The 27,484-nt window shown below is 55.7% G+C and overlaps 1 protein-coding gene across 1 annotated transcript; it reads left to right on the top strand.

Annotated features, from left to right (window-relative positions):
* The first annotated feature begins 7,803 nt into the window (after positions 1 to 7,803).
* On the top strand, positions 7,804 to 26,808 carry CNTN2 (contactin 2). The gene is made up of 22 exons (XM_024751069.1): positions 7,804 to 7,882; positions 12,221 to 12,365; positions 12,449 to 12,624; positions 12,786 to 12,881; positions 13,262 to 13,471; positions 13,744 to 13,843; positions 14,986 to 15,161; positions 15,562 to 15,698; positions 16,140 to 16,269; positions 17,654 to 17,804; positions 17,926 to 18,053; positions 18,618 to 18,793; positions 19,320 to 19,440; positions 19,945 to 20,103; positions 20,587 to 20,736; positions 22,814 to 22,884; positions 23,201 to 23,435; positions 23,779 to 23,891; positions 24,998 to 25,184; positions 25,526 to 25,638; positions 26,122 to 26,290; positions 26,699 to 26,808. Exons 1-22 carry the CDS (start codon positions 7,804 to 7,806, stop codon positions 26,806 to 26,808), a joined length of 3,132 nt encoding a protein of 1,043 aa, XP_024606837.1.
* Positions 26,809 to 27,484: the final 676 nt, after the last annotated feature.

The following is a 27,484-nucleotide window of genomic DNA, read 5'->3' as shown; positions in this document are numbered from 1 at the left end:
TTGGAGGTTTGGGAATCTAGACAGACCAGGATGGAGTGAGCTGTGAGTACCCACGGCCCCTGCCCTGGAGAAGGGCAGGTTTTTTAGCCCCCAGGTTTCCTGCCCTTAACTTCCCCCACTTCATGTCCAGCCTGCAACTGGTCAGACTCTCATCACCCTTTCCTTTCAGCCTGACTCCCCAAGGCCCCAAACTCCCTTCCCATTCCAGCTGGCATCCTTTCTCTTCTGCTCAAAGGGAAGCAGTAGGAGGAAGAGCCCAAATAACCCAGGAGGTCGGTGATCCTGACTCTCAGGCTCCTCTCCCAACCTCCTGCCTGGAGAGCCCCTACCTCCACTTAGCCTCTGAGTCCCCGCCTCCCAGCTGCGCTCAGAGGGAACCAGACGGCGCCACCGGAGATCAAGGGCAGCAAAGGGTGGGCCACCTGTGGGAGAGGCTGGAGGTGGAGCAGGGAGATGGTGCCCTGACTCCTGTCCTCGGGGGGAGGGAGTTCCTCCCTTAGACACAACAGCATCCATGCCCTTCCCCAGGGTGCCCCACAGTTAACCCCTTCTAGCCAGGCTGCAGGACCACTCAAGGAAGGCTTTGACCACAAGGTCAAAGTTCTTCCTAATTTCCCATGAGATCTATCAGGAGTTGCCCGCCGGCAAGAGGGAGGTGGGAGGTGAGACAGACAGGGAGGGGCCGCAGAGCCCATGGCATCAAAGTCACCCAAGATCCACCTGTCCTTCTGGGGCTCACCAGGAGCAGTGAGGGAAGCAGGGGTACACTGCCCTAGGAAAGGTGTCCCCTGCTCTCTCTCTCTCTTATTCCCCACGCGTCTTCTATGCCCCACCCGGCCAAGCTCTCTCCTCACATTCCCTTCCTGGTCGAATGCACTCCTCCACCTACCCCGCACCGTTCCCCCTGCCAGATTTCACTCCTTATGCAACTCCATTCCAGCACCTTCTCTGCCAGCAGTTGTTCAAATAGAGACACGTGTGGAATGGGCCTCTGAAGAAGTGTGCCCAGCGGGATGGTTGCACACATGGTCTCTGACCAACTGACCACACTTGCTCCTCAGGAGTAAGTACAAAGAAGGAGGTGCCCCCAAGGTATCCTCTCTGACTTTAAGGCCATCAGGGAAGCAATACCTTTGGGGTGGTTTGGAGAATGCACTGTGCCCCCACCTCCCAGAAACATCTTCAGCCAAATGTTTGTGAGAAAGCTTATCTACACACATTTATGCCTGAGGTTGGAACCACAGGGCTGAGGATTGATACACAGGGAAAGAAGAACTAGAGCAAAAGTTATGCCAGTGAAGCAGGAGGGATTGAAGCTAGACTGCAGGAGACACTTCCTCACCAGGAAGACGTGCCATGAGGAAGTAGGGCAACCTCCTTTCCAATGACTCTGTGAGGGTGTGGAGAACTGGGGTCCGTCCAAGCTTAGAGACAGTCCTGCCTAGAAGTAGAGGTTGGGCTAGGTGACCTGTTAATTTCTCCCAGCCTCAGGTTATCCTCTTGCAAATGGTATAGGGGGAGGTGACTCAGGAATCCATAAGAAGACAGACATCCTTTTCTCTCCCTCCTGCATGCTGACCACCTCTCAACCTTCCGGACCTCCCTAATCTAGACCAAACCCCCCAGGACTTTGCTAACTTGGAACATTCATGGGAGTTCCCATGGGTTCTGTGCCCCAATGGTAACTGTCCTGGAGTAAAGAAGTACTTCCATGGGTTTAATGAGTTCTCCTGATGCAAAATGAGCCCATGTTTCCTTGTTTACCCAGAGAGGATGCAAACAAAAGCAAAAGTGTGTGACATTCTCACCCAAAACTGAACACACTCTATCCCAGAACATGTGCAAACCCAAGTGCACCTCAGCATCTTCATCTGATGAGCCCCACCCCACACTTGGGGCACCCATCCAGATGAAACCTGCTGGGTCTCCTCCAGCCCAGCCCACATCCTCTCAATGTCCACCGGCCTCATAGACCAAAAGGCTCCCCGACACTGGCTCTGGCTGAAGGGTGGCCTTCCTGCGGTGCAACCCAACAGGTACAGTTAATCTGGGCCCTAGAGTGGAAACTAGCCTGAGGGGAGGAGCAAGTTCAAACCCACCTCGACCAGGCTTGGTTCTAAACCAGCCGTCCAGGAATTAGAGGGAGTCACCTCTCAGCAGAGATGAGGGGACATGCAAAATTGCTCCAGTAATTTCTTCCCGATTTGGATCTTCTGAACCAAGTTGAAACAATCGCTCCTATGCCTGATGTCTCAAAGGGGCCCCCCTTCCAAAGCCCTCACTCGTTCTGCCCCCAGACCCCACACGGAGTAGGCAGGCAAGTAGGAAAACCTCGAGTCTGGGTGCTACTTGCCCACCCCCAGGTCCTCCCAGGAGAATGCAAGGCTCTCCCCTTCTGCCCCCTCCCCACTTTGAGGGGTCTCTTCAGTGGAGAGGGTGGGGACAGAAGGGCCAAAGACTCCCGGCTGCAGATCAAGGGCCGGACTTCCCCGGCCCCGTGCCAAAAGCTCAGGCAAACCCACGAGCCTGGGAGTCACAGCTCTCCCCAGAGGGCACGGCAGTGCCAGGGCTGGGGCCTCAGGGAACCAGCTGCGAATACAAAGAGGCTGCAGAGAACACCGCGGGGTGGGAGGAGAGGGAGCACACAGAGCAGGCTGGGGAGGGACCCGGCTGCACGGCTGCCCTGTCAACAAGCAGTCCCTGTCCCCCAGTGGGGACTGAGAAGGCCCCTATCCCACCCAAATATGCCCGAAGGACCTCCTCCGGCTCAGGGCACCAGCACCGCCCGCACCGAGGCCTCTCAACTGCAGTCCTCTTCCTGCCAGCTCCTGCCACCAGGCACGCGGGCCCACCAGGCCACTGAAGACACTCCATCCTCCCAGGGGGTGTGGGCATGGCTCAGACCTTCCCGGAAGACAGTGGTCCCGTCCCAGGTGGCAATTCCTTTCGTAGGTAGAGTCCCCCTCCCATCGTACACCCCACAGGCAGGAGGTGCAGTGGCTGAGGTTGAGCACCTGTTTGGGGGGGCCTGCGTGGGTGTCCGAGCCAGGTGCTCTCCTGCACACGTGGTGTCTGGATGTGTCTCTGTGTGTCCTTGTGCCTTGTCTGGAACGGCATGCCCGCCGGTGCTGGCCCAGGCCTGCCACGCCTGTGGGGTACAGCCCAGGGAGTCTGTGGGAGACTCTCAGCGTTCTCGACACATGTGAGCCTGGCCCGAATGTCACGACTGTGTGGAAGTGAGCCCGACCCACAGCCGGGCACAGTGTCTGTCGACACACTTGTGTGTCCCTCGGTGTGCTGGGGTCCGTGCTCGAGGCCCATGAGGGTTCTCAGTGATGAGCTCTGATCTTTCTCAAGCGCTTACTATGGGCTAGGAATTGTGCTGACCTCACAGGGGTCCCGGGAGGTGGGTACTACCCCTCTCATCCCCATTTTGCAGATGGAGACTGAGGCTCAGAGAGGTTAAGTAATGAACGTAATAACTGGGGTTACGCTGGTTAGTTATACTAAGGTTACACTGGCTAGTAAGTGTCAGGCCTGTCAATGCAAGAGCCCACCCCACTGTGCTGTGCTGCTAGGTGGAGCACAGTGGGGACTCCTATAATACCTGTCAGCTTACAACAAGTCACTTAGTCTCTGCCCTCAAATGGGCTCCAAACTCCCTCTTTTCCTACCACCAGCCATCCCAAAGCTGCTCAACTCTCCATTGTCCAGGGGGAAGGAGAGACAGGCCTGGGGCCAGGAGCTCAGTACCCCAAGGGAAAGCACTTGGGTGGAGTGTGTCTTTCATTTTCCGACTGCCTCTGTGCAAGGGCCCTCAGCCAGCAAACCCTGGAGTCCAGCTCACAGCCTTCCATCCCCAGCTGTCCTCCGGGCCCTTTGTGTCCTGGGCCTGGCAATTCGGCCAGCTCTCCCTGGTCTCCCGGAACCCCAAGCAGCCTATGAGCCCCCCACGTTCTCCCAGGACCGGCCCTGGATGGTGACAGCCTGTGTCCGCCTGTACCAGCCTGTGCCTGCACCCCTGCACCAGGGCAGCTGGCCGGGGCCAGGCCTGGCTGACTCAGGGTCCACAGGGCCAGCTCTAGGCCTGGCATAGCTCCACGCCGGCCTTGCTCTTGACAAAAAGGCCTCCTCCATCCTGGGTATTCTAGAATGTGTCACAGGGCAGATGGTATGGGGAGACGACTGGCCCATGCAGCTCGTGAGCCCATCCCCTGCTGCACTCAGCTGGGCAGGGAGCTCAGCAAAGGCGGTGTTTTTATTCCTGCCTCCCCAGCACTTAGCACAATGCCTGGCACATGGTGTTAAATACGCAGTGGGAATGGACGCAGGGCAAGGCTGCATGCCAACTGCCTCGTGTCAGGGAGGAAGTAAGCTCCAACCTTTGACCCAAGCTCTGGGGGGGTGGGGATGTGCGTTCACACAAGGCCTTAGCACGGAGTGGGCTTGGCTCAATGTACATCTGATTGGGTTGATCAGCCTCTAATGCTCCCCGAGGGCAACCCTAGGTGCTTCCTGGTACCAGCCCCTCCCCGACCCATGTCTCCTCTGAGGCTGCAGGTCTCAGGCCCCAGGGGCTGCCCAGGGCCCTTGAGCCCAGAAGTGACTGATAAAAGTCCAGGATTAAATCGAAGTTTAGGATGAACAGAGGGATTGTATTATCCATGATGTATGGTAATTACTTATGGTAAGAGAGATAACAGATAATTCTGACCACTGTGGGGTGGAGGTGAATGATCCAGGGTGCAGGGCTCCTGGTAGATCACCGGGAAACAAGGCAGGGCTGGGACACAAGACACAGACACACAGATACACACACACACACACAGAGGCATATATTCAATACACAAAGACCAGATATACTCATACACAGACACATGCATATACACAGAGACACAAGACCAGACCACACATGTACACAGGAACATAGAGACAGAACACACAGATACGCACAAACATCACATACATGCGTACACACGCACACACGCACACCCACCCCACTCTCTCCAGCACTGCTGGTGGGCAACAGCAGACAGGCAGCAGCAGACTCGCCCCTGGAGTCTCCAGCCCCGGCCACAGGTCCCTGCCCGTCTGTTTCCGTTTTGCTCGGACACACTCAGGATAAGTGCCTGTCTCCCCGAGCCCACACCCTACCCCCTCGCTGAGCTCTCAAGACTGGCAGGCAGACAAAGGGCAGGAAGCAAACAATGACTGAGCACCTTCTCTGTGCCAGACTCCGGACGGGGCACACCTGTGCCAAAGGGGCGTTTTCAGACTCTTCAGAGCTGCGGAAACCTTTGAGTAAAGGCAACCTCAGAGGGAAGTCCAGCAGATAAAGCAAGTATAAGTGGAGTTGCTCTGGCTGAAGTGGGGAGGGGGCCTGGTGCCCCATCTTCTCTCCACACCCCTATCCGCACCGCTACCCGAAGGCAAGTCCAAACAGCCCCAAGACTGCCTCTGCAGGGCACTCTGTACCTCACTCAACACTCAGAACAGCTCTGCAAAGGAAGTGTTACGATCTCCACTGTGCAGATGAGAAAACTGAGGTCCACCAGGGGAGAGAACTTGTCCAAGCTCCCAATACTGTTAGGAGATGAAGCCAAGGTCACCAACTCCTGTCCATCGATTCCAACGCCCGTTGTGGTTCCCAGTGGCTCCCTATCATGAGGACAGCTTCCTGCATTTGTGTGACATCCAGGGTCCTGCTTCTAGATCCTTCCATGGCTAAGCACCCTGCTGACCCCAGTAACCTGAGAGCATGTGTGAGAGTGTATGTGTGTATGAGAGGGAGGGAGTGTGTGAGTGAGAGACAATGTGTGTGAGAGGGAGTATGAGGGGTGTGTGTGTGTGTGTGTGTGTGTGCGCCCTGGGGTTGCCCTTGGGCAGCACTGAAGACTGGTCAGCCCACTGTGTGAGTGTGAGCACGTGACATGGAGGCACACAATCACAGCTGTTCTCAAGCAGTTAAGTACAACACACAAGTGACACCTATTCTGCACTGAGGGTGCTGGGGGCGTGTTGGACGGGCTGGAAGTGCTGAACCTCTGGGTTCAAGCCTGGAACTGAAAGTGGCAAGGATAGGGAGGGACAGGTGGAGAGGTGGCGCCTGGCCCCCTTCCTGACACAGGGAGGTGGGTATGAGGCTGGAGTTGGGGCGGGGGAGGGAGTGCAATCTGTTTAAACACCACTCTCGCCACTCGAATCGGTACACCAAGCTTCTCGGCCTATATCCTCCCTGACGGGCCCTGGGCCCACTTCTCCCCTCTCTTCCCCCCACCCCCCGCCTGCTCCTTCGGTGCCACCTGTGGCTGTTGGGAAGGCAGGAACGGGTGGTGGTGATCAATATTGAGGTTTAAGGGCATTTGGGAGCCCTCTATTTCCTGGGGAATAGAGGCCGCAGTGAGGCCGGGAGATCCTGAGTTGGCACCGGTCTTCGGACTCTGCACTGGCCCTAGAGGCAGACCCAGGTCATCAGCAGCCTGCCATCTCCACCTCCCCACTCCCACCCAGGGGCAGCGTTCCCAGGCCCTCGGCCACCCTGCACTCTCTGGGAGAATCACAGTCTCAGAGGCGGAAGAGACGCTCGAGAGCACCCATTTTACAGATGAGGACGCTGAGGCACAGAGATGGCATGGGTCTTGCAGCCAATTAGTGGAAGAGCCCCCAGCCGGGCTCTGTCCCTCAACCTTAGATCCCCTCCTTCTGCTCTTAGTTTTCTGCAAAGCAGGTAGCAGGGCAGAGAGGCAGAATATGCAGCAGGGTGATCTGGCTCCCAGTAGCCTGGGAGCCCAGGGACCCAGACTCAGTCTGATAACCAAGAAGCAGGCCCCTGAGATTCCACACTCCCCCCACCCCAAACTGGGCAAGATAGCCTGGAGATGGGGAGTTGGTGGAAGGCTGGACCTGCTCTCCCCCCAGGATGAGGCCCCCCTCTCTCAGACTGATGGAGGGGGGCTCTGATTTGCTCTCAGTGCCCCCCAGGGAGCAGGTTCTTCAGGGCTCCAGGATTTAACCAAATCTCTGCTCATCTCGGCAAGAGGGAGGCTCCTCTAGGAGCTGCGTTAACTCTTTCGGCCCAGAAGGCCTGTCCAGGCCCACTAGCCCATCTGGTTGGGAAACCTTACTAAGGGGGCCAAGGTTATGGCTCCATCATGTACAGTACCTAAGCGCCTTACCTGGGGTCCAGGTGAGAGGGTGTGGACGAATCAATGAAACTCCTCCTCACTGGTAGAAAAACAGGCTGGTTCCCAGAGACTTGCTGCAGCTCCCAGAGGGGTTTATTACCCCCAACCCAGGCAGCTGTGTGCGGGGCAGGGGAAAGCGGGCCCGATTCCTAGAAGATGTTACTAGTTCCCCAAACCCAGGCACGGGCCGTGCTGTCTTCCGGCCCCGCACTGAGAGCTATTACCGGGTGAGCAGGCGCTGGCTTCTTGCCTCCCAATTAGTCACTGCTTTCACTCCCCGAGCAACACCCTGCTGGCTGCACGGGAGGTGGGGTGAGGGTACAGGGCAGAGCCAGACTCCCAGGGGGCCAGCAGGAGGCACTCGGCCCTGGGAAGAGTTCCTTGGTAATGGCCAAGCCCCTTCCCCTGGGGCCCTGGGGAGGGTGAGAGCAATTCCAGCCTCTCCCCAGGCTGAGGCAAAAGCATCGCCGACCCAGATGTACCTGGAGCTGGGAGGGGCGCTCCTCAGCTCAGAGTCCTCCCCCGTCTTTCTGCCTCCCTAGGTCCTTCTCAGCCTCCAGCCAGACTCTCCCTGTGCAGGGCTGAGGCTCCTCTCCTCCGCTCCCCACTTCTGCCTGGAATGCTCACCATGGGGACACCTGCCAGGAGGAAATCACACTTGCTAATGCTGGCCGCTGTGGCCCTTGTCTCCACTCCAGGTAAGAGGGCTTGTCTGGACTCCGAAGCCTAGCAGGCATGATCACAGCGTTATATCATTGCTATTATGTTAGTGATGACTACAGAAATAATTGATTGCACTGCTGTGGCACTTCAGTTTGAGGCCATTTCCTTATAAAAGTTTCCTGTTTGTGGAGCTTACTTTCCCTTTGAGATTAGGAGGAGAGGGAACGAGTCTTTGTCGCATTGTAAATGATCCAGAGAGGGTGAGGGACTTGCCCTGGGTCACACAGCGAGACTATGGCACAACCAGATCTCCATGACATCAGCCCAGAGTTGCAGCCTCTTAAGGCTGCAAAATTAAATTTAAAATTAGTTGCTTAGTTGTACTAGCCACATTTCAAGGCCTCATAGCCGTATTGGATAGCACCGTTTATAGAATATTTCCATCATCACGGAAAGTTCTATTGGATAGTACTGCTCTAGGGTGCCCTGACCACACAACTCTGGGAGGGTTCCTCAGGACAACAGTGAAGCCTGGCAAATGGACCAAATGTGGAATGGGATCTGGGAAGAGATGAGGCAGAGCAGGGCGTGACCCAGGAAAAAGGCAAGAGGGACCCAAGCAAAAGTTCTCATGCCAGGGATGCTTCAAGTGGGGAGAGGGGAGGAAGGCGTTTGGCAGAAGGAAAAGGAGGGCACGGAAAACCGAGCAGTGCAGCACGAGAGGCCCGGGCTGGCTGGATTCTGGAGAGTGGGCTAGGGAGGCGGTATGGGAGCCCCGGGCTGTCTGAGCTGGGGGAACTTTCCAACAGCCTGCTGCTCGGAGGGGCCTGCTGGAACCGCTGCTTGGCCTCTCTGCCCTGACCCTCAGCCCAGATCAATAGACGCTTCTTTTTTCCTTAAAGATCTCCGTGGGAGAAAGGGTACCCACCCTCTGGTGTCCTTCTGGAGTTCTAGCTATACCTCAGGCTCCACCCCACCCCCACCCCCACCCCACAGCCCCTGCAAGGCTGCAACCAGCACATTTAAAATTTTTCGTCTCACCAGGGAAGGACTCCACTGGCATAGTTTCAGATGTTCTCATTATGTCCTAACCACCTCCCAACCCAGCATCCAAGTCAGTGAGGCTGCTGGGAAATAGGGCAGCCTCCCAGGCCCCCAGCTCCAGGCCTAGCTCCCAGTGCCAGGGCCCCCCAGGTCTGGAGGAGCTGCTGGGGTGGGGAGCCCAGGCTGCAAGGGGCAGGAGACACCCACCCCAGAGAGAGTGGTGGACGTACCCGGGCTCCTCCGCGTTCCCCACCCTCAGGGTCAGTCAGTGCTGGGACCCCATCATCTGAGGTAAGTAGTATGTGCAGCCTCCGCGGTCCATAGACCCAGAGAGGCAGGAAGGCCAAGGGAGACGGGACCTGGTCTGCCACCTCCAGCAACCACAGAGGCAGGAGCGGAACATCCCATGGCTCTTCCCACCCCCTAGGAAGGAGCCTCCGCTCTTGGCTGTCTTTGCGCACCTACCCTGGGGAGGCAGCTTTGGATTCCTGCACCCCAGTGCAAAGAAGGGCAGCATGGCTTCCCCTCCACAGTCTCAGCTCCCTAATCTCCTTCCTCCACGAGATCCTGATACCTGTGTTTGGGGGAGCAGAGTTGTCAGGATAGGGAATCAGGAGAGAATCAGAGAGGATGCCGAACAGGGACAGCACAGAGTGGGTGGCTTTCCCCGGGAGTGTGTGTGTGTGTGTGTGTGTGTGTGTGTGTGTGATCCCGGGAGTGTGTGTGTGTGTGTGTGTGTGTGTGTGTGTGTGAGAGAGAGAGAGAGAGAGAGAGAGAGAGAAAAAGTGCATGTGTGGGTGGATGTGTGTATAGTTTCAGAGGGAGGTGTGGGGTGAGTGAGGGTGTGTCTGGGGATGTTTCAGAGGGTGGAGATGTGAGTGCGTTATTATTGCATGGAGGGCATGCTACATTTGGGGGGATGATGAATGTGTATAGAAGGCCTTACACACAGTGCATGGCTCTCAACTCTATCCACTCTTCAGAATGCCCGTGAGGCCCTTTTAAAATCTAGATTCCTGGGCCTCACTCCTAGAGATTCTGATTCAGTACCTCCAGGATGGAACAGCATCTCTGATGGTCCTGATGGGAAACTGAAGTCAAGAATTCTGAGCCCTGTGGTTAAGGACGCTGGCTATGGGGGGAGGCTGGCCAGGGTCCACACCCCTAGATCTGCTCCTTCTCTGTGTGACTTGGGGCAAGTTATTTAACCTTCGAAGTCTCAGTTTTCACATTAGCCAAACGAGAAAATGGCACTGCCTACTTTGTAAAGAGGTTATGAGAAAGAAATGTGGAGCATGGTATTTGGTTAGCCCTCAATAAATAGCATCTATTTTGTTATTATGAATGCCTAGATGTAGATATAAATAAGTATACGTGGACATTTGTAGCCATATGTGCACGGGAACAGATGTGTATATAAATGTGTATATCTGACTACTGGAGTAGCTTAGAGAGTCATGTATGTATATATGTGTGATGTCTGTGTGCATATAAGGAAGTGTGTATACGTGAGAGGTGGAAAGCATGTGTCTGGATATTGGGTGAGGGTGTGTATATGGCTGAATGCCGGAGAGAAAGCTTTTTCTGGAAGCTTAAAGTATCAGTGTGCCCCAGGCCCACTCAGCCACCATCCGCCCCCCTCCCCCCACCACCATCCAGACAGAGTTACTGGAAGCTGCTATTATGCATGCAAGGTTGTTCCCAGCAGCCTGGCTGCCTCCGCTACCCCTCCTTTCCCTCCCCTCCCGGCAGTCCCAGCTGGGGCAGGGGTCCCTACGCTCCACCACCATCATTAACTTAGGATTAAGCTGGGCTCTCCAGCCGAGATGATGCGCCGCCATCTCCGAGGCCTGGGGCGGCAATGAGGGATAGTGATGGGTGGTGGGGAGGGCGGATGGGGGATGCCATTTCAGGGAGCCCTGCCTCCTTCCTCATTCTGAGAGCTGCTTAACAGCTGCCATCACTCCCAGGGGTCCAAGGCTGGGCCTCAGCTGTGGCATGGGGCCCACCCCCCACCCCTGGACTAGGGCTGACAGCTGGATGCACCAGGAGAGCAGGCACTAATTGGTTAATGGGGATCTCCCCACGACCCACCAAGGAGGGCCTGAAATCAGCTTCCTGGAGGGTTAGGAGCCAATTAGGGGTGGCCTGGCTCCTGCCTGACACCACAAAGGCAAAGAATGACCGGCCACACCAGTCAGCAAACAGAGGCAGATGTGAAACACTGCCCTCTGCCTCTCAGACCCTGCCCCGGTGAGCCTGGACAAGGGGACATGGAGAGCAAGGCATCTGCCCCGGGAGGGGGCCAGGCAGGAAAATGCCATTTGCATGCGGGATACCCATCTGCCCAGCAAATTCAGGAACCCGAGGTCTAGAGCTGCGCGTGCCACAGGCTTGCCCTGTGACTGTGGGCGAGTCGCTCCCTTTTCTGGGCCTCTCTTTCTTGAAATGTCACAATGGAATTTTATAAAATGCCCCAAAGCAACGTGTACGTCATCCACCCACCACTGAGCCTTCCTCTTCCCCTGACCCCCACCCGGCCCCCTCACTTGGGTCCAGGAGACAGTGGCTGAGTACACACCCTGTGTCAAGCTGAACCCTGCTACAGAACCTGGGAGGGGGGGTTCATCTTCGTTCCATTTCACAGGTGAAGACGCTGAGGCTTAGAAGGCTCCTGTAACAGCTAATAGAGGCCCAGGGCCAGAGCACGTTCTCTCAGGACGCCCTCCCCAGAAGGAACACTAGGCTCCAGGGCCACACCTCCTCTCTCCCCCTTTTTAGCCAGTGGCTTCCATGCATCTCTCAAGGCCCATCTCACACTCTGCAGGTCAGCTCTTCCATGAGTCCCCTGACTGCTTCTACTCCGAGGGTCCCTGCTCTTGAACCTAAACCACTATTATGGCTCTCACCTACTGTCAGTTTTCTGTCTTCCTCCCTGGATCGCAAGCTCCTTGAGGAAGAGGGACTGTGTCTTACTCATTTTGCTACACAGGGCCTCGCCCAGTGCTAAGTATACAGCAGGTACTCAATATCTGAGTATAGGAGGGGTGACTGACTGAACTAAGTGACTAGATGGGGTCTGCCCAACCTATTGAAATTCAAATTTTAATTAATTATAATTAAATAAAATTTAAAATCTGGTTCCTCAGCTGCACTAGCCATATTTCAGGGGCACAGTGGCTAATGGCAAATAGCTACTGTACTGGACAGGGCAGAAAATGGAACCTTTCCATCACTGCCAAAAGTTCTGTTGGACAGCGCTGCCCTGGAGGCCAGGCTCCAGCTGGCCCCTAGGCCCTGAGACCTCTGGTGGTGTCCCCCATCTGCAGCTTGGAGCTCAGCCTGGGGATCCCCGGCCACCTTTGGGCCTGTCTTTGAAGACCAGCCCCTCGGTCTGCTATTCCCAGAGGAGTCCACCGAGGAAAAGGTGACACTGGCATGCCGTGCCCGGGCCAGCCCTCCGGCCACCTACAGGTGAGACCCTCGCAATGGTGCTGGGAGGCCCTGGGCAGTGGGCAATTGTTCGTCACATCAGCCCCTCTCCGCCCCCTCTGCAGGTGGAAGATGAATGGCACCGAGATGAAGCTGGAGCCAGGCTCCCGCCACCAGCTGGTCGGGGGCAACCTGGTCATCATGAACCCCACCAAAGCCCAGGACGCCGGCGTCTACCAGTGCCTGGCCTCCAACCCAGTGGGCACCGTCGTCAGCAGGGAGGCTGTCCTCCGCTTTGGCTGTGAGCCCCACGGGGTGCCGGGACGCTTTGGGGTAGAGAAGACAGGGCTGGAAAAAGTGTCCAGAAGGGCGGGTGACTACTTCCCCATGGAGCCTGAGCTGGGGAGGGAGGGTCCCCCAGGCTTGGAGGACAGCGCCTGAGCACACGGTCTCCACCTCCAGTCCTGCAGGAATTCTCCAAGGAGGAGCGAGACCCAGTGAAAACCCATGAAGGTTGGGGTGTGATGTTGCCCTGTAACCCACCCGCCCACTACCCAGGTGAGTCAGGCCCCTGGGCCATGTTAGACAGAGGGCACAGGAGGGGCTTCTGGCCGCTCAGCAGAAGAGGGGTGGAATAAGAGGTGGTGAGTGACCCTTGGAAGCACTGATCCCGGGGTGCCCAACTCTAAATGATTCTGTGCCCCACCCCCCATCAGACTGGGAGGCCCCCAAGGGCAGGGGCTGTTTCCCCAGCAGACAGCACTCCCTGAGGGCAGAGATAAAGTCACATCTTCCCTCTAGGTCTCCCCTCAGCCCCAGTTCAGAGCACAGGGGCTCTCAGGACAGGGTCTACGGCTCCCCAGCAGCGCATTGAGGTCCTACCCAGAGTTGCTCCATTAGCCCAGTACCCCCGGTTTCCTCAAACTCCCCATTCCTAGGCTTGTCCTACCGCTGGCTCCTCAACGAGTTCCCCAACTTCATCCCTACGGATGGGCGTCACTTCGTGTCCCAGACCACAGGGAACCTGTACATTGCCCGGACCAATGCCTCAGACTTGGGCAACTACTCCTGCCTGGCCACAAGCCACATGGATTTCTCCACCAAGAGCGTCTTCAGCAAGTTTGCTCAGCTCAACCTGGCTGCGGAAGGTCAGGGTCAGCGGGCAAGGCGAGGAGGAGGGAGCTGAAGGGGTCAGGGGGCGTTGGGAAAGGGGGTCTTCCCTTTGAAGTTGTGAAGAGCAGCTCAGAGGGCACAGGGTCTGGGGCTGGACCCCAGGGTCTTCCTGCTACATGGCCTCAGACCCTTGCTGCATGCCCCCAAGGGGAAAGGGAGTCAAGAAAGTGCGGGCTCTGAGTTGTGCTGAGATCCTAAGCACAGGAGCGCCTGATCTGGATCTGATGTGTGAACCCTCTCTCCCCAGACACCAGGCTCTTTGCCCCCAGCATCAAGGCCCGGTTCCCAGCAGAGACCTATGCGCTGGTGGGGCAGCAGGCCACCCTGGAGTGCTTCGCCTTCGGGAAGTGAGTGGCGGGGGAGGGAGGGGACAGGCCAGGGCACAGCCTCTCAGAGCCCCTCAGGGAGAGGGCAGGCAGGGCCGGCTCTCAGTCGTCTCGGTGCCTTCGCAGGGTCTAGCAGAGTGCCGGACCCACGGTGGGTAGCAACCGCCACTCACTGAGCACTAACTCTCTGGGTGAGGCGTCTTCCCAGCAACGTGCATGATAGGCTCAGGCAGCTTATACAACACCCCAGGCTGGGGGCAGGTAGCGTGGCGCGTGGACCCCAACCCAGCCTGCCTCATTCAACTACTAGCTCTGTCACTTGCTGGCTGGGAGACCTTGGGTAAACCACTTAACCTCTCTGTGCCTCAGTTTCCCTATTTGTACATGGTGATAATAATAGTACCTACCTCACGGGGTTGTTATGAGGATTGAATGAACTAATATATGTACAGTGCTTAGAATAGCATCTGGTATTTAGTAAGTATTCTGTGGATGCTAACAGTTATCTCTTAAAATAGAAAATGTATAATAGAACTCTTACTCTCTCAGAAAAAGGACTCACTGGAACAGGGCTAAGCAAATAGCAGGTACTCAATAAATGTCTGTAGAATGAATGAAAGAATGTGATTTGTGCATTGGTCCCCTCCTCCCTCACATATCTCCTGTGGTTACCCAAGATGCCCCCTGCTTTGTGGAAAGTTATTGGGCTTCCAGAAAATCCATATTTAAAACACATGAAGGGTAATGCGTTACCCTGTAAGACTCACTGATACCTCAGTCCATTTTAGTACACAGATTACTAACAACTTAATCCCCTTTGAAAAGTAGAGGCAAGGCCCTGTTGGGGAGAGGAGGAAGGGGACCCATAAAGAACCAGGTTGCAGGCCGCTGCGGAGGAGGGCAGGCCCAGAAGAGGCCAGGGCAGGGTGGGGTCAGGCAGGGAGGGCAAGTCAGCTTCAGGGAACAGACCACCTGTGCTCTGAGCCTCCCTGGGAGAGGCTCCTCCTCTCCTGGCCGCTCTCCCTCTGTCTCTTCCCGGCCCTCCTCCCCGTCGTCCCCACCTGCCCAGCATCTCAGGGGGACCTGGGTTGGGGGAGGAGTTGCAGGCACAAGGGAGTCTGCCTAGCTCAGCCCACCCCCTCTGGCTTTGTCTCCCCTGCCAGCCCCGTCCCCAGGATCAAGTGGCGCAAAGTGGATGGCTCCTTGTCACCACAGTGGGCCACAGCCGAGCCCACCCTGCAGATCCCCAGCGTAGGCTTCGAGGACGAAGGCACCTACGAGTGTGAGGCGGAGAACTCCAAGGGCCGCGACACCGTCCAGGGCCGCATCATCGTGCAGGGTACAGAGCCGGACACCCTCGCCGCCTGCCTTCCCCTGTCCTTGAGGAAGCCGACCCAAAAGTCAGGGAGGAGATTAGGCAGCCCCTTGCTGAAACTTTCCTGCCCACGGGGTGCACTGGGCATGGGACCAGACGAGGCTGGTGCTGTGATCAGCTCAGAGCTTCAGTCAAGGTTGCAGAAAGCACATGGAAAGCATTAGAATGACTTAAGTCGCTAAAAGAGTTACTGGCAGTGCCAGTTGTCTTGAACCTGCTTCTCCCCATCCCGGAATGCGGCTGGCTCCCTCTGCTGTCTGGCGCAGGAGCTGCAGCCCTGCAAATCCAGTCCAGTTAATTCGCGGAGCTCCTCCCAGCTCCTCCCCAGCCCCTCCCCAGCCTTGCTCTCCCTTGCTCCCCGCAGCTCAGCCCGAGTGGCTCAAGGTGATCTCAGACATGGAGGCTGACATCGGTTCCAACCTGCACTGGGAATGCGCAGCCGCCGGCAAGCCCCGGCCCACAGTGCGCTGGCTTCGGGATGGGGATCCTCTGTCCTCCCAGGTAGGAGACCTGGGGCTTCCTTCCACACACCCAGCACACCTTCCTCTGCTCACCTGGTTCCCTCACCCTCCAGATCTCCTCGCCTTCCACACACTGGCAACCCTTCTGGGCCAGTTAGGGTGCCACAGGGTAGTTCTAGGTGCTTCTCTCCATCCCAGAGTCACATGGCCTCAGGCTGGTCAACTGGATAGAGTGTGGAGGGTCCAGGGACCTGAGTTCAGGCCCAACTCAGCCACAAAAGCACTATGTGGTCCTGAGTGTGTCACTTGCCCCTCTGGCTTCCGTGTGCAGACGTGCGGGGAGGCCAGGGGAATCTGTGCGTCCTGGGATTCCAGGTGGCCCTGGATAGGACTGGGCATGCAGGCGCCCCCTCCAGGCAGCCCAGTCTCCACTGCATCCACCCCATAAGCCCCCACCCAGTGGTCCTGATCTTCTGCACAGGCCCGGGTAGAAGTGCTGGCCGGAGACTTGCGATTCTCCAAGCTGAGCCTGGAGGACTCAGGCATGTACCAGTGTGTGGCGGAGAACAAGCACGGCACCATCTACGCCAGTGCCGAGCTGGCCGTGCAAGGTAAGGGGCCCAGGGAGAGAGGACGTCCCCGGGGACACCCAGGTGGGGGGTCGTTAGGGGTTGTGAGTTGCAGCATTTCTAAATGCACACACTCACCTGGCAGTTTTCCTTAGTTTTCCAACAGCTTCTGAGTAGAACTCAGGGATTTAAGACAGGAGATGAGACACTAGATGGAACTCCCAGAGGACAGGGTCTCTGGCTTGACCCGCGTCTGATTGACCCGCGTCTGATGTGGAAAAGGAAATGTCTGCCGCCATGAAAAAAAAGTGGCAAAAGTCACTGAAAAGCAAATTAGCTAGATTTGGGTTTAATGCAGCCCCTTTGCCTGTGTGACCTTCGGCAAGTTATTAATCTCTTTGTGTTTCAGTTTCTTGAATAATAAAATGTGGGCAATAATAGCCCAGCCCTCATACAGCTGCTGTGGGGATGAAAGGAGATGATAGAGCTAAAGCATAAAGAACCTGCCCATCACATAATAGGTGCCCAGTAAATGTCAGCTAGTCCAGTATCCTTAGATGTGTGACTTAAGCTTGTAGTCTGTTTCCTCATCTGTAAAATGGACAGAACGGTACCTACCTCATCTAGTTGTAGTGAGGCTTAACTAAGACTCATTCATTCATTCAACCAATATTTCTTCAACACCTCCTAAGAAGTGAACGCGAAAAATAAGGTCTCTGCCTTCAAGTATCTTACAATCCAGTGGAGAGAGGGGGGCAAATAAACACAAAATCAAACAATTAAATAATTTCAGACAGCCATAAAAAATACAGTAAAGAAAATCCCGCAGAGTGCTGTGGGTAAGGTGGGCCAGTTAGAGGGGATGGTCAGGGAAGACCTCTCTGAAGAAGTTGCATTTGGGATGTGAACCAACCATGTGAAGATCTGGGGGCTTTCCAAGCAAAATGTATAGTAAGTGCAAAGGTCCTGAGGCAGGAAAAATCATGTCATCTTCACGGAACCAAAAAAAGAAGAGGAAAAAAATGGCCTAGGTGATAGAGCACAATAAGTGAGGGAAGGAATGGAGCAAGATGTGATCAGAGAGGTAGGGACTCCTTTGTGAGCCCTTGGGAGGCGTTGGACTTCATTCTGAGTGTCTGTTTTGTGTTTTTAAAATGATATTCCTGGCAGCTGGGTGGAGAAGAGATTGTAGAGAGAAAATGCAAAATCAGGAAGGCCAACCAGCAGAGATCTGGTGGCAGTGGGGGTGATGAGAAGGGGCTGGATCCTGGCTATTTTGGAAGTGGTGCTGCTAGGGGTCACTCGTGGATTGGCCATAGAGGGAACATAAAATGTTTAACATGTAGCCAGGTGACATCTGACGCCAGGGCAACGAGTGCTGGTTTGATTCCCTGCGTGACTGTGGGGCGCTCCCCCTTCCTTCCAGCACTTGCCCCCGACTTTAGGCTGAATCCTGTAAGGCGTCTGATCCCCGCAGCCCGAGGGGGAGAGATCGTTATCCCCTGTCAGCCCAGGGCAGCTCCGAAGGCCGTGGTGCTCTGGAGCAAAGGCACTGAGATTTTGGTCAACAGCAGCAGGTACAAGCCCCACCCCACCTGAGCAATTCCTGCTCACCCTCTCTCTCCCTGGAGGTGAGTCCCCTTCCTGTGACTACAGTGTGTCACTGGGTTGGCCAGATCTGCTCTGTCCTTGCTGCAGAGTGACCGTAACTCCGGATGGCACCTTGATCATAAGAAACATCAGTCGGTCAGATGAAGGCAAATATACCTGCTTTGCTGAGAATTTCATGGGCAAAGCCAACAGCACGGGCATCCTGTCTGTGCGAGGTAAGGACCATGGTTTGGCTGAGGTTGGTGACTCAGCCACCACGGGGTGCCGTCCCTCCTCGCCATTGGGCTCTTGTGTTCCCATGTTCCTCCTAGGTTGTTTGTTTGTTTTGCGGTACGCAGGCCTCTCACTGTTGTGGCCTCTCCCGTTGCGGAGCACAGGCTCCGGACGCGCAGGCTCAGCGGCCATGGCTCACGGGCCCAGCCGCTCCGCGGCATGTGGGATCTTTCCGGACCGGGTCACGAACACGTGTCCCCTGCATCGGCAGGCGGACTGTCAACCACTGTGCCACCAGGGAAGCCCCTAGTTTGGTTTTGAGGCTACCCCAGGATTCGGTTTCTCTTGGGACTGCCCCCAAACACCGCCATCCAGGATATGCTCCTGCCCCCCTCCCACGCACTCGCGGGGCTGCTGGGAGGTCAGGACGCTGTTGGCCACGCTGCCGTTGGCCACGCTGCCTGTTCTCTTTCCTGGGGCTCAAGACAGAGCCTCTCCCCCTGCCCTGCCGCCCCTGCCTGGGCCTACTTCCTCCCCTTCCACTCAGGGGCCCTTTGTCTTGGCAGATGCAACCAAGATCACTCTAGCCCCCTCGAGTGCCGACATCAACTTGGGAGATAACCTGACCCTGCAGTGCCACGCCTCCCACGACCCCACCATGGACCTCACCTTCATCTGGACCCTGGATGACTTCCCCATCGATTTCGACAAGCCTGGGAGTCACTACCGAAGGGCCAGTGTGGTAAGGCCTGAGGCCAGAGAACCCAGGGCTCCTCCCTCCTTATGGGCAGACAGGGGACCCACGAGAGCCATCAACACTCCCAAAGCTTTTCCCCCTTCCCCCAGGAATGCCATGATGGCAAGCTCATCCCTGGGTTCATAAGCACCCTCCCTTAGACGGGCAGTTCCCCGGATTCCACCCGATGTCTATGCATTTAGAAGAGGGTTAGGGTCAAACCTGGAATTCCAGACACCGAGCAAGACTCACTCCCCTACTCTTGTTATCCTGCCCCCCAGCGCAGATGATATCATTAACTTGAACCATCACTGACTGTCTTCTGTAAAAAAAAAAATGTCGTTTAATCCCCAGTGATACCAAGTAGAGACTAGCTGATCCCTTCCATGGGACAGAGAGGAAGAGCGAGGTGCAAGGGGTCTGGGGAAGTAACAGAGCAGGGGACTCTGAGCCCCGCCTCCTGTCCCCTGACTCATGCACTAGCCAGGGCTGCTTCCTCTGACCCGCCCCGCTTCCTGTCCCCCGTGTGCAGAAGGAGACGGTTGGGGATCTGACCATCCTGAACGCCCAGCTGCGCCACGGTGGGAAGTACACATGCATGGCCCAGACGGTGGTGGACAGTGCATCTAAGGAGGCCACAGTCCTGGTCCGAGGTGATGGGTTTCCCACCCCACCCCCACCGTGACACCCTCAGAGGCCAGCTGGGCTATTCTGACCTTCGCTCCCTAACTAACTCCCACCTCTCCCTGAAAGCCGTGGGAAGGGCTCCTAACAAGTCTGTTGAGTTGAACTCATCCCGTGGTTTTTCGCAGGTCCTAAATGAATAAAATATTCTTCCTCCAAAGCTAGAATTGTAAAAAAACCCACTCCTAACACATCCCAAGACTGGAGAACTTGCTGAGGCCAGAAGTTTCAAAGCCTCATGCTGGGAAATCTATATACATCTCTGTGAGAGAGCCTCTGTGACCCCTCCAGCCTTGGACACATCCTTCGTCCTCAAAACACCCCATCTGCCACTCACTACTGCCCCCATTCCTTGCCCTCCCAACCCGGTGTATGTTTCCTGCGCCCTCTGCTGCTCCCTCTTGGTACTGCACCAGCCCAAGCGAGCCTGAAGGAGGTTGGCTCAAATTTGTTGCTCTGACCTCTTGGTGCAGGTCCGCCAGGTCCCCCAGGAGGCGTGGTTGTGAGAGACATCGGTGACACCACTGTCCAGCTCAGCTGGAGCCGTGGCTTTGACAACCACAGCCCCATTGCCAAGTACACCCTGCAAGCTCGTACTCTACCTGCAGGGAAGTGGAAGCAGGTTCGGACCAGTAAGTGTGAGGCCCCACCCAGGTCAGTACTGATTAGGCCTGGCTGTAGGGGGGGCGAGGGGGGAGTGCTGGGGGTCAGAGGCCAAGGCTGAGCCTGGAGCTTCGAAGAGGGACAAGTGTAGACCCCCTGCCTGCAGGGAGCTCCCAGGCCATTAGGGAAGATGGTCACACAGGCGGCAGAAGAATGGGGAGAGAGTTGGAGAGGGACGCACTCAGTCTGCACCCTTGAAGCATTGGCAGGACTATTAATGGGGCAATGAAAACATTCGTGGGGGTGTGGGATGCACACAACATCTTACAAAGGCTCCAAGGCAGGGAGGTCCACGAGTTTCCCAATCATTCCTGAAAAAGGTATTGAACTCTTAATATAGCGGGTACCACCGTGAGAGCTGGGTATAAAAAAGTGATTCATACCCAGTCCCTGCCCTTTCCATCTCGATCAGTAAATGAAGTGCAGAACACTGACTCCCTGGTGCCTTGCAGATCCCGCCAACATCGAGGGCAACGCCGAGACCGCCCAGGTGCTGGGCCTCACGCCCTGGATGGATTATGAGTTCCGGGTCTTAGCCAGCAACATCCTGGGCACTGGGGAGCCCAGTGGGCCCTCCAGCAACATCCGGACCAAGGAAGCAGGTCAGAGCCCTGGATGAGAAGTAATGTCAGGGCACAGACCCTAGCCCTCCTTAAAGGGAGCCCCAAGCAAGCAGCAATTACATGGAGTTCCAACCCTGCTCACCAGGCTTCGGACTCTAACAAAACAGATGAGAAGGGAACACAAGTCAGAGCAAGGCCGCAACACTGCACAACGTACTGTGCCTTGGGCCACAGCCTGTCAGGGCTGGAAGCCATCCAGTCCAAACCACTCATTTAAAAAATAGGCCAACCTTACAACTGCATGTGAATCTACAATTGTCTCAAAGTAAAGAGTTTAATTTTTTTAAAAATGGAAAAACCATTCCATGTGAAGGAAAGGTCACACTGGCAGAGCCTGGACTTGAACCCAGGACCATGGGGTGATGGGCAGATATCCTCCCTAGAAGTGCACGAGCTGCAGGAATCAGTTAATGAAGAAGGTGTGTGTGCGTGTGTGTGTGTGTGTGTGTTGTGCAGGGCACTAAGTAAGCAGCTGGTGCTCTAAGTCCTTCTTTAGATGGTTTCTTTGGGAGCAGGAAGAATGGACAATCTGCCCACAACCCTCCCTGAAAGGCAGGTAGGTGTCATAACCTGAGTGGGGAAGGAAGGGAAGAGGTGAAGGTGAAGGCCCAGAATGAGAACCCTGGGATCCTGAGACCAGCAGCATGGAATCAGGACCTGCCTCCCCTCCATACCCACCCAGGCCTGCCCCACTGGATGTGTAATGAGAGCCTGCCTTTTTGTGTCCATAAACATGGTTTCCTGTGTGCCCCATGCTGACTCTCCAGGCTCTTTCTGGAATCATTCAATATTTTTAACTGGTACCTCTCCTGAGTAAAGAGTTCCAGAAGGAGCACTTTCTTTGATTGAACTTCTTGGACAGTCAAAGGGTGAGGAGTGGTTTCCTTCACTGCAGTATCCAGGAGTTGAGCACAAAGACAGCTATGATGCAGAAGAAAGATGATAAGATTTCAAATCAGAAGAGCTGAGTTCAAATTCAAACTGTGACATCTATTAGCTGTGTGACTTTAGGCAAGTCACTTAACTGCTCTGGGCCTCAATCTTTCCACTCTGAAAAGGGTAATATTAATGCCTACCTCACAGGATCAAATGGGTAATGTGTTTAAGTGCCCTTTGCAAATGAGAAGGCCCTAAAGTATCATCAGAACGAAGTGATAAGTCTCCAGTTGCTGGATCATCTACAGAAATATTTTAACCCTCAGCCAAGTTACCCCCTGCCAAGCTTCACGATCTAATTAAATACATTCTTGTTTTAATATCAGCCTTTTGAATACTAGAGACAATTAGGAAATTAAGTCTGCCATGAAAATAAAAAAATAATAAAACAACCTGTAACCCAAAAGAAATGTTTTTTGGATTAACTGCAGTTCTGAATTATTTATTCCCCTTAATTTAAAGCAAATTAGAGTTGGTCTCTGCTACTTAGTTTAAACCAACAAGAGGGATCAAGATAATGATCATTTATGGAGTGTATACTATATGTATATGCTAGCCACTGTCTTGTTTAATTTTATTCTTCTTACAGCCTTTGAGAGAAACATTATTATCCTTATCTTACAGAGAGGGGAATCAGAGGCTCAGAGAGGTTAAGTAACTCGTCCAGAGAAACTCAGCTAGTAAGTGGCAGAGGTGGAATCTGATCTCAGGTCTGCTTGACTCCAAAGCCCACGTCCAGAGGGACTCTTGAAAGACAAAACCAGGTCCCATTGGAATAGTTTCAGAAGGATAGGTGTTAACTCTTCTCTAAATGTTTGGTAGAACTCACCTGTGAAGCCATCTGGTCCTGGACTTTTGTTTGTTGGGAGTTTTTAAATTACTGATTCAATTTCAGTACTGGTAATTGATCTGTTCATAGTTTCTATTTCTCCCTGGTTCTGGTTCAGTCTTGGGAGATTGTACTTTTCTAAGAATTTGTCCATTTCTTCTAGGTTGTCCATTTTATTGGCGTGTAGCCAGGGCCCACTGGAAGGGTGTCCTTGTCCTAGGATGCTTTTTGGTCTCAGAGCTTTTGTTCCCTCACTGCCCATTAACTGTCTGTGTCCCTTGGCCCTGACAGCCCCCTCGGTGGCACCCTCAGGTCTCAGAGGAGGTGGTGGAGCCCCTGGAGAGCTCATTGTCAACTGGACGGTAAGCTGCAAGGACAGAGGCAGGACTATGCCTCCAGTTCTCTGGGGGGACAAGTTCTACCCCACCCTCACCCCTACCCGCACCTGGTGGGACTCATCTCAGGAGTTGAGCAGCATGCAGAGAGGACCCAGACAGAGCCACTGCACAGTCCTGACTCCAGAGCAGACAAGGTCCCTCCCCTCCCCTGGTACCCACTGCAGGATGGAACCACCGCAGTCCTGGGGCCACCCCTCTTGGTGAAGGCTGGGTGGGGCTAGAGGACGGGCAGGGAAACGCAGCCGCGGTCCCTCGCCCATGCCACGCTCTTGCCCCTCAGCCCATGTCCCGGGAGTACCAGAACGGAGACGGCTTCGGCTACCTGCTGTCCTTCCGCAGGCAGGGCAGCACTAGCTGGCAGACCGCGCGGGTGCCCGGCGCCGATGCCCAGTACTTCGTCTACAGCAACGAGAGCGTCCGGCCTTACACCCCCTTTGAGGTCAAGATCCGCAGCTACAACCACCGCGGGGATGGGCCTGAGAGCCTCACCGCGATTGTGTACTCGGCTGAGGAAGGTGGGCCACCCCGGGGCCCACGCGGCATCCCCACCCCAGCAGCTTGTCCACGGGGTGTAGGGTGGAGGAGCGCTCCTCACACCCCTGCTAGGTTCCGCAGGTGGGGTGGAGAGGACACCTGGCTTCTAAGCCACCGGCTTCCTTCCTAGTCACCGCTACCTCATCTCCCCTCAGGCCTAGAGGAGGGAGGCTCTCTGGAAAGAGAAGTGGGCCCTGGGGGATGCTCTGCACCCTGAACCCTGGGCTCTATAAAATCCTAAGAGAGGGCAGTCCCAGTTGGCGGCTGCTCTGTAGGGTACAGGGAGTGCCTGGGAATCCAAACCCATTCTGTGTCGGTCCCCAGAGCCCAGGGTGGCCCCTACCAAGGTCTGGGCCAAAGGGGTCTCATCCTCAGAGATGAACGTGACCTGGGAACCGGTGCGGCAGGACATGAATGGTATCCTCCTGGGGTACGAGGTGAGCACTGACCTGGGCTGGGAGAGGAAGGGGTCGGGGGGTCAAGGCGCGGGGGCACCCCATGGCTTGCTAGTCCTCCTCCTGGAATCACTCATTCACTAACCAGGCACACAGCACGCAGTCTAGGCATCACCATGGACGCAACCTCAGCTGAGCCCCTCTAGCTGATGCCTGTGGACAGCCTTGAAGTTACTGCTTGGCTTGAGCCGGCACTGGACGCTGCGGGAGCCCAGGGGAGGAGGAGCAGGTTCTGGAAGGGGCATAGCCTGCCCGTTTCACGCCAGAGCCCAGTTAGCCTGGCATCCTCAGGGCTGCAGAGAACAGCATGGCCTCCTCTATGTACCAGCCGCTCATCCTGTCCCTGAGGAACTCTGGGCCCAGCAGTTTCTGACCCAAGACTTGGGCCCACTGGTGACTCCACACGGGGGTACATGCGGGGGTGGATGGAGAGCGAGAGAAAGCGAGAGGAAGGGAAAGAAGGGCAAGCAGGAACTGTCATTGTCTAAGGGAGAATCACCATACTAGTGATGTTGTCAGTTCCGTTCAGGAGAGTCAGCTCTGGGCTTCAGCACAATGGGTTAGGCGAGCCCCGCTGAGGAGATAGCTGCAAACTCTGCCATTGATTTGGAAGAATATCTAGAAGGCCTTGGTGTTACGAGGTCTATGACAATGGGTTTGCATTTACTCAGCAGCCCTCATAAGCTTGCTGGAGTGAGGGCTGGGGGACTACTCTGCAAGTACAATATGCGTTTCATAGCCTTTAACAGAGTCCCCACGGGATTCCTTGAATTAATTAAATGGGGTTGGTTTCAGCAGGCCATCGCTAGGTTGAGTCAGTGCCCACACCCCCGCTCCCTCGTTCAGCCCACGTATTAAGCTCTCTCGTTGGACTGGGCACTCTGCTGGGCACCAAGAAGGGAGCAGCCACTTACACCAACTTGTCCCTGCTCCCTTGGAGCTCATGATCTAGTGTCTAGGTCCTGAGACCTGAGACTGAGTTACAAGCACCAGCAAGGAGCAGGATGCAGGTGTCCAGAGCCAGGGTCAGGGTGGCCCCGAGGTCCTGGGTTTGACTGCTGACCCTAGGGTACCCCTGCCCCCTTCAGATCCGCTACTGGAAAGCCGGGGACAAAGAAGCAGCTGCTGACCGAGTGAGGACAGCAGGGCTAGACACCAGTGCCCTGGTCACCGGCCTACACCACAACACCAAGTACCACGTGACTGTGCGGGCCTACAACCGCGCCGGCACTGGGCCTGCCAGCCCTTCCGCCAATGCCACGACCGTGAAGCCCCGTGAGTCCGTCAGCCTGGGTGGGGGTTGAGCGGTGTATTTTGGAGGCGGTGCCTCTAGGATCACTCTTTCCCCGAAAGACAAATGCTCCAGCCCACAAGCCCTGGGCAGGACAGAAACGAGGCAGCACGTCTAATAATAACGAGGGAACGGAATTCATGGCCTCTGAAGTGCCTCCCTTTTCTCCAACCTTTGTTGGAGTGTGTTTCTCAGGCAGCGGTGACAGAATGTTCTGGGTACAACTGCTTTGGGAAGACATCTAGAAAAAGGCTGGCTAAAAGCAAGGGGGTGAGTGGTGGGGAAACATTGGGAAGTCTCCCCAACTCTCTCCCTCCTCTGGCAGCTCCACGGCGACCCCCTGGCAACATCTCCTGGACTTTCTCGAGCTCCAGTCTTAGTATTAAGTGGGACCCCGTGGTCCCGCTCCGGAATGAGTCTGCAGTCACAGGCTATAAGGTAAGGAAGGGATCAACCGGGCATTGAACGCTGAGGAAGAGCTCACTTGTACTTCTGGCAAACACAAGGGAGCTGCAGTTTCTAGCCAGAAGGATCTGAGTTAGATGTAAGCAGAGAGTTTGGGATTGTGAGAGGCGTGAAATCCGTGAGCAGTTCTTCAGGGAGCAGGTAGTGGCGACTAGAAGAAAATGGTATGACTGCGGAAAGACAGGGTTCAAGGGGGCAGCGATGGACTGGGTGAAGTCTGGGTCCTTCTGGTCTAAGGAGTCTGCAGAACCAGTTCAGCTGCTTGCAAGCTTTTCTCGTCCCAGTGGGGAGCTTGTTCAAGAGCCTGGACCTGGTCAACAGGAAACAGGAGGGGTGAGGAGGCAGGACCTCGAGGGCCCAGAACCATATGGGCTCCTCCCATTCCTGGGGCTAGGGAAGAGGAGAATCAGTCCTGGTGTAAGGAAACTCTTGCCTGGCTAAACCCCCTTCCCACAGATGCTGTACCAGAACGACTTACACCCGACTCCCACACTCCACCTCACCAGCAAGAATTGGATAGAAATTGCGGTTCCTGAAGACACTGGCCATGCCCTGGTGCAGATTCGGACCACAGGGCCAGGGGGGGACGGGGTCCCGGCAGAAGTCCACATCGTGAGGAATGGAGGTGCTGTCTCTCCCCTTATCCCCCAGGAGTATCAGGGTCCATCCAGATGCCTGATGCAGGAATCATTCCCACCCAAGCCAGACCCCAACCCAGCCAGTCCCCAAGGGGGAAAAAAGCAGGCAGGCAGGAACCAAGTGCAAAGTAGCCCTGGAACTGCCCTTGCTGCCCCCTCCTTCCCACTCCCAAACATCCCTGAGGGCCGAGAGGTAAGTGCACTCCTTTCACGGGAACAAGAGCAAAGGTCCTACAAAACACTGCAGAAGGAGGGCTTGAGAACACCTCCCCGTCCTGAAGCCAGCCCTCCGTGAATCTCCTTAGGAAAGGTCTGGATTCTGTCCTGAGGGTGGGACAGGGATGTGCAGGTCCCAGGCCCAGCTCACTCAGCCCATTTCCGCCTGCTGGTTTCAGGCACAAGCATGATGGTGGAGAACTCAGCAGTCTGTCCAGTCCCACATCCTGGCACCGTCCTTTGTCACTCCGTGGCGACACTGATCCTCATAGGCTACCTGGAGCTCTGATCTCGGCACCCCTCCCTCTCTGCCACAGCTGGACACCCACCTCCGATGGACAGAGCCAGCTGGCCCCAGCCCCCTCCCAATGCCAAGGTGGCCCAACACTGTGCCTGAGAATGACTGGTTTTAAATACCTACTTTAAGCAGTGCCCTTTTCGTAGGAGGTAGGATATTTCATATTCTGCCACAGGAGAGAACCCATGCAAGGAATTTTTTTCTTTAAAGCAAGAGGCACCAGACAGTAACTTCCATGATGATACTGAACCCTATGCCTGGGCCCTCTAGGGTACCTGGAAGGAAGGCAGGCCTACAGGAAGAAGGGGGTTTAAACAGGCATCTGTGCATCAGCGGAGATAGCACTCTGGGACCGCATATGGACTCTGCTCCAGAGAGCGGAGTCCTAAGCCCGGGAACACTGGACAGGAACGGGACAAAGCTTAAACAGCAGCATCTCTCAGTCTAAGGAGAGGGCCAAACCTGGGGACCGGGGACTCTCCTACTTTCTCCTCTTAAAGGACAGCACGGCTGGACCCTGACATTGTCCTGGATAATTCCCTGGAGGCCCCTGCCACCTACCTTGATGGCTGAGAACCAGTGCTCTGGTGTCTGAGGCCGGGAGCCTGAGCCCCTGCAGCTCTGGGGGGCAACGCTCCCGACTGCTGGGTGGGAGCTAAGAGGGGTT

The sequence above is a fragment of the Neophocaena asiaeorientalis genome, unplaced genomic scaffold, assembly GCF_003031525.2.
Source record: "Neophocaena asiaeorientalis asiaeorientalis breed wild unplaced genomic scaffold, Neophocaena_asiaeorientalis_V1.1 scaffold67, whole genome shotgun sequence".
In the NCBI taxonomy this organism is placed as follows: Eukaryota; Metazoa; Chordata; class Mammalia; order Artiodactyla; family Phocoenidae; genus Neophocaena; species Neophocaena asiaeorientalis.
This window is presented reverse-complemented; position numbering and strand designations above follow the sequence as displayed.

Coding starts and splice junctions, on each gene's coding strand:
- CNTN2 (XM_024751069.1), top strand. CDS start 7,804: ATGCTCACCATGGGGACACCTGCCAGGAGGAAATCACACTTGCTAATG. Junction 19,441..19,944: donor GGCCACAGTCCTGGTCCGAG/GTGATGGGTTTC, acceptor CTCTTGGTGCAG/GTCCGCCAGGTCCCCCAGGA. Junction 23,892..24,997: donor GTATCCTCCTGGGGTACGAG/GTGAGCACTGAC, acceptor TGCCCCCTTCAG/ATCCGCTACTGGAAAGCCGG.